The sequence below is a fragment of the Pseudorca crassidens genome, chromosome 3 (assembly GCF_039906515.1).
Source record: "Pseudorca crassidens isolate mPseCra1 chromosome 3, mPseCra1.hap1, whole genome shotgun sequence".
Classification (NCBI taxonomy): domain Eukaryota; kingdom Metazoa; phylum Chordata; class Mammalia; order Artiodactyla; family Delphinidae; genus Pseudorca; species Pseudorca crassidens.
Window position 1 is genome coordinate 170,989,020 of NC_090298.1, and position 6,051 is coordinate 170,995,070.

Below are 6,051 nucleotides of genomic sequence, written 5' to 3' on the forward strand. Positions count from 1 at the left end.
TCAGAGGTCTGGTGGTCACTAACTGTCCCCGATCCTCCTAAATCTAGGTCACAGGTTGGGGGGTGGCGGGAGGGAAGAAAATGGTGCCCACGATTACATTACTTCTGGAAAACCTTTTCCCTCCGACTTTCGGGTGTCTAGTTTAAGTCGGCTTCCCTATTCCAGGACCCCTGAGCGGCTTCCTCATTTCGGCCGAGGACATGCCCCACCTCCCCCACCCCGTAAGAGGCGCGGCCCCACCTTCTGGGGGACATGGGCCCACGAGGCAAGGCCTGGACGTGCGTTTATCCCACCAGGGGTTCCCCCGCGGAGAGGAGAGTCCCCCAACCAGGAGTCCAAGGCCTGGGGCGGGGCCGGGGGCCCTCCCTTTTGAACAGGAGACCGAGAACCACACTCAAGATTGGAGATCCACCACTGGGGGGGCGGGGGTGGGCTGTGAAGTCTCTTCCGGGCCACCCTCGGGGAGGAGGCGGGCCCCCAACGCCGGGCAGTAAACTAAGGCTCGGAGACGGAGCGGGCGTGCGGAGGCCCAGGCCGCGGGCAGCCGGGGCTCGAGCCGGGAGCGGGGCCTCGGGGGCGGGCTGGGGGCAGGAATCAGGGGCAGGGCCGGGGTCGGACTGCGTCGGCGCGAGGGTCCGGGTCCGGATCCGGGCCCGGGCCAGCGCGCCGGGCTCACCTCGTCCTCCTTGTGGTTGCGGATGCCGCGCACCAGATCCTGCAGATTCTTGTCGAACATGCGGTCGATGCTGCCCTTGACCATCTTGAGGGCCATCGCGGCTGCTGCCGTCGAGCCCGAACCCCGGGAGGCCCGCGGCCAGGCGCCCTGAGGGGGCCCGGGGGGCCGCGTCTGCCGCCCGCGGAGCGCTGCGCTGCCAGCCGCCGCGGCGGGGCGGTCTCCCAGGCCAGGTCGGCGGCGGTCGGCGGGGCGGCGGCGGCAGCTGACCCGCTCAGCAGGCCGCGCTCCCCTCCCCTCCGGCTCCGCGCCGCTTGCAAATGGCGGACAAAATGGCGGCCGGTCAGCTGACGGCGGTAACCCGCACCGGGCGGCCCGCCCCCATAGGCCCCGCCTCCCTATAAACCCCGCCCCTTCACCCCTAGACGCCGCGTTTCCCTGACAACGCCAGACAGCCCAATGGAAACGCAGACAACGGCCTCCGGGCCGCTCGGCCGCGACCCCTCCAGCTCAGGGCTCTTCCCTCTCATAGGTCAGTGACCTCCGGAACTCCACCTACTTCCTCGTTCCGGTTTTAACCACGCCCTCTAAGCGCTCCCTCCCTGGCCCGCCCCTCAGTTAAGTGACAGGTGTGGGCGGGCCCATCTGTGGGCGGGGCCTGCTATGGGCGGGGCGCCCACGTGGAGCTTCCCAGGGTGGTTCCTGGAGAAGGACCCAGCTTCGCCCTTTCTGATTCTAAAAGCTGACGGTGTCAGAGAACTTCCAAAACCGACTCTGCGGCGAACCGATCCTGAGTCTCCTGCACATCTCACAAAATCCTGTGATATGGACAGGACAGGGATTAACATGGCCACGTGGAAAAACTGAGGCCCAGAACTAGGACTTCAACACAGTTTTTCATTCAACGAACTTTATTGACAGCCTACTATGTGCCAGGCCTGACCAGTGAATGAGATACACTTGGTTCCTGCCACCGTGATCCACCATAAAGAGAGTAAAAAAGCAAGCCACAAACTGGGGTAAGATATTAGCAATACATATATCTGACAAAGGACTTATATCCACAATACAGTTAAACAGAAAATAAAGCAGAACCAAACAAAAGTTCCTACAAATCGCAAAGAAAAACACAAACCAGTTAAAACATGGCAAAAGGTTGTGAATATGCATTTCACAAAAGAAGATATCCAGGGCTTCCCTGGTGGCGCAGTGAGAGTCCGCCTGCCGATGCAGGGGACACGGGTTCATGCCCGGGTCCGGGAGGATCCCACATGCCGCGGAGCGGCTGGGCCTGTGAGCCATGGCCGCTGAGCCGGCGCGTCCGGAGCCTGTGCTCCGCAATGGGAGAGGCCACAACAGTGAGAGGCCCGCGTACCGAAAAAAAAAAAAAAAAGAAGATATCCAAATGGCAAATAGACTGCTGTATCTCAGTTATGAGGGAAAAGTAAATTTAAACCACACTGAAATATTTCTGTATCCCCATAAAAATGACTAAAATTAGAAAGACTGCCAATTTCAAGTGTGGAAAGGATGTGGAGCAACTGCAACTCCCCTGTCTTACATTTCAGGTAGGAATGTAAAACTAAACAGCTACACTGGAAGCCTTTGTAGTGGAAGCACAGAGTTAACCACTAGACTACCAGGGAAATCCCCTGGCTGTATCTTTTAAAGCTAATATATGTATGCCCTTTGACCCAGCAACTCTACTACTGTACCCAACAAGAATGCATAAATACATCCACCAAAGACTTGGATAAGAATGTTCACAGCAGCCGTATTTATATTAGCCCAAAACTCAAAATGATCCAAATGTCCATTGACATAAAATGGATATATAACTCCTGTGGTATATCCAACAACGGAATACTATGCAGCAACAAAAAAGAACAAATCACTGGGACTTCTCTGGTGGCACAGTGGCTAAGAATCTGCCTGCCAATGCAGGGGACACGGGTTCGAGCCCTGGTCTGGGAAGATCCCACATGCCGCAGAGCAACTAAGCCCGTGTGCCACAACTACTGATCCTGTGCTCTAGCGCCTACAAGCCACAACTACTGAGCCTGTGCACCTAGAGCCCATGCTCCACAACAAGTGAAGCCACCGCAATGAGAAGCCCACACACCACAGCAAAGAGTAGCCCCCACTCGCCGCAACTAGAAAAAGCCTGCTTCACCAGTGAAACAGTAAAAGTTGCTATTAACCGAAAAAAAAAGAAAAAGAAAAAGCCCGTGCGCAGCAACAAAGACCCAATGCAGGTAAAAATAAATAAATAAAATTTTATAGGAAAAAAAGAACAAATTACTAATACACAGAACAAAATAGATGAATTACACAGACACAGTGGTGAACACAAAAGAGTGTACACAGTGTGGTTCTATTGCCATGATGTCCAATTGCAGGCAAAATTAATCTATGGTGATAGAATTAAGTAACATCATAAGTCACACAACTATACAAGAAAGAACTGGAAACTGGATAAATAAATTCAATAAAAAATTAGTAGACATGTGAAGAAGCAAGAAAATGTAACTTATGAACAAGAGAACAAAAGGGATGAATAGAAATGGACCCTGGGGACTTCCCTGATGGTCCAGTGGTTAAGACTCTGTTCTTCCACTGCAGGGGGCTCAGGTTTGAAGATCGGGGAACGAAGATCCCACATACTGCTCAGCATGACCAAAAAAAGAGAAATGGACCCTGAAATAACAGAGAGACGAGAATAAGCAAAGATTATACTATAGCTACTACAAATACACTCAAAGATTGAAAAGAAAACATGTACACAATAAAGAGAGAAAAAGGAAGATTTAAAAAATAAACCAAGGAACTTGTAGACTGAAAAAGTACAACATATGAAAAATATTCATTACATGGAATTAATAACAGATTAGACATTGAGGAAGAAAAGATTAGTGAAATTAAAGACTTAAAAGCTATCTAAAATGAAGCACACAGAGAGCAAAAATGCTTACAAGATGAACAGAACCTCAGTGACCTGTAGAACAATATCAAGTAATCTAATATACATAACTGGAGTCCTAGAAAGAAGGAGAGAGAAGAAGGACAAACAAAAAAACAAAGAATGAGGCTTCCCTGGTGGTGCAGTGGTTAAGAATCCACCTGCCAATGCAGGGGACACGGGTTCGAGCTCTGGTCCAGGCAGATCCCACGTGCCGTGGAGCAACTAAGCCTGTGCATCACAACTACTGAGCCTGCACTCTAGAGCCTGTGAGCCACAACTACTGAGCCCACGTGCCACAACTACTGAAGCCCGCGTGCCTACAGCCCATGCTGCAAAATGAGAAGCCACTGCAATGAGAAGCCCGTGCACAGTAACAAAGAGTAGCCCCCACTCACCGCAACTAGAGAAAGCCCACTCACAGCAACGAAGCCCCAACGCAGCCAAAAATAAATAAATAAATAAATTTATTTTTAAAAAAATCAGAGAATGAATGGCCACAAAGTTTCCAAATATAGTAACTATAAAACCACAATCTAAGAAGCTCAATGAATCCCAGAGGAGATAAACACAGAGAAAAGCACAACCAAGCACATTATATATTAAAGTGTTGGAAATCAGAGATAAAGTGGGAATTCCCTGGTGGTCTGGTGCTTAGGACTCTGAGCTTCCACTGCAGGGGGCCTGGGTTCTATCCCTGGTCGGGGAACTAAGACCCCACAAGCCGTGCGCAGCATGCGGGATCTTAGTTCCCCGACCAGGGATTGAACCCAGGCCCCCTGCAGTGGAAGCGCCGAGTCTTAACCACTGGACCACCAGGGAAGTCCCAGGCAATACCTATTTTCAGATAAATAAAAGCTGAGTGAATGTGTGGCCAGTAGACATACAATAAAAGAAATGTTTTCATTCCTAGGTTTTGGCACCAAAAAAAAAAAAAAAAGAAAGAAAGAAAGAAAAAGAAAATTAAAAAGAAAGGAATGTTAAAGGAAGTTCTTTGGAAAGAAGGAAATGTTACCAGAGATTTGGATCTATGCAATGGAATGAAGAACACAAGAACTTTACAAAATGCGGTTAATGCAATTTTTTTGTTTTTTAATTTGGCTATGCCAGGTCTTAGTTGCAGCATGCAGGCTCTTCTATTTCCCTGACCACGGATCGAACCCAGGCCCCCTGCGTTGGGAGTGCAGAGCCTTATCCACTGGACCATCAGGGAAGTCCCAATATAATTATTTCTTTTTCTTTTTTTTTTAAATAGTCTCTTCCTTACTGCATTCAGGGTTTTTTTTTAATTAATTTATTTTTTATTTATTTATTTTTGGCTGCGTTGGGTCTTCATTGCTTTGCGCGGGCTTTCTCTAGTTGCAGTGAGTGGGGGCTACTCTTTGTTTCCCTGCACGGGCTTCTCATTGCAGTGGCTTCTCATTTTGGAACATGGGCTGTAGGCGCACGGGCTTCAGTAATTGTGGCTTGTGGGCTCTAGAGCTCAGGCTCAGTAGTTGTGGCACGCGGGCTCAGTAGTTCTGGTGCACGGGCTCAGTAGTTGTGGTTTGTGGGCTCTAGAGCACAGGCTCAGTAGTTGTGGTGCATGGGCTTAGTTGCCCCGCGGCATGTGGGATCTTCCCAGACCAGGGATCGAACCCGTGTCCCCTACATTGGCAAGTGGATTCTTAACCACTGTGCCACCAGAGAAGCCCTATAATAATTTCTTAATGTCTTCAGATGATAATTCCCTTTTAAAGAAAAACTAACAGCAATGTGCTATGAGATTTATTTTACAACATATTTGAAGTAAAGCAATAGTATATACAGAATGGGAGGTGGAAATGGAAATGGAAGCTTGTAAGGGTCTTACAGGATGTGTGAAGCAGTATGTTTTAACCCTAGTCACATTCAGAGACAGAAAGTAGAATGGTGGGGGCCAGGGGCTGGGGGAGGGGTGGAGAGTCAGTGTTTCATGGGGACAGAGCTTCAGTTTGGGAAGATGAGAAAGTTCTGGAGATGGATGGTGGGGATGGTTGCCCAACGGTGTAAAGGTACTTAATGCCACTGAGCTGTGCACTTAAAAATGGTGAAGATGGTGAATTTTATATTTATGTGTATTTTACCACAATTAAAAATTAATGCACAGGGCTTCCCTGGTGGCGCAGTGGTTGAGAGTCCGCCTGCCGATGCAGGGGACACAGGTTTGTGCCCCGGACTGGGAAGATCCCACATGCCGCGGAGCGGCTGGGCCTGTGAGCCATGGCCACCGAGCCTGCGCGTCCAGAGCCTGTGCTCCGCAAAAAAAAAAAAAAAAAATTTGCAGGAAGACAGGATCTGAACCTGCACTTGACCAAATCTCCTCCTCTCCTCCTCCTAATCCCAGCCCTGTCAGATGCAAGTGAAGGGATACACACAATGTGGTCCCTCCACACGCGGG

General features: G+C 49.9%; 1 protein-coding gene across 5 annotated transcripts in view; it reads right to left on the reverse strand.

The window, feature by feature from the left end:
- AP3D1 (adaptor related protein complex 3 subunit delta 1) overlaps positions 1-994 on the reverse strand; it is a 44,993-nt gene extending 43,999 nt beyond the window's left edge. For 2 of the 5 annotated variants that reach the window (XM_067734376.1, XM_067734377.1), the window contains exon 1: positions 677-994. In XM_067734376.1, coding sequence (XP_067590477.1) covers positions 677-772 — 96 coding nt within the window. In that variant the 5' untranslated portion in view covers positions 773-994. The remainder of the gene's footprint in view (positions 1-676) is intronic. The other 3 variants (XM_067734375.1, XM_067734373.1, XM_067734372.1) reach the window with 2 other exon arrangements.
- Between the last annotated feature and the right edge of the window lie 5,057 nt (positions 995-6,051).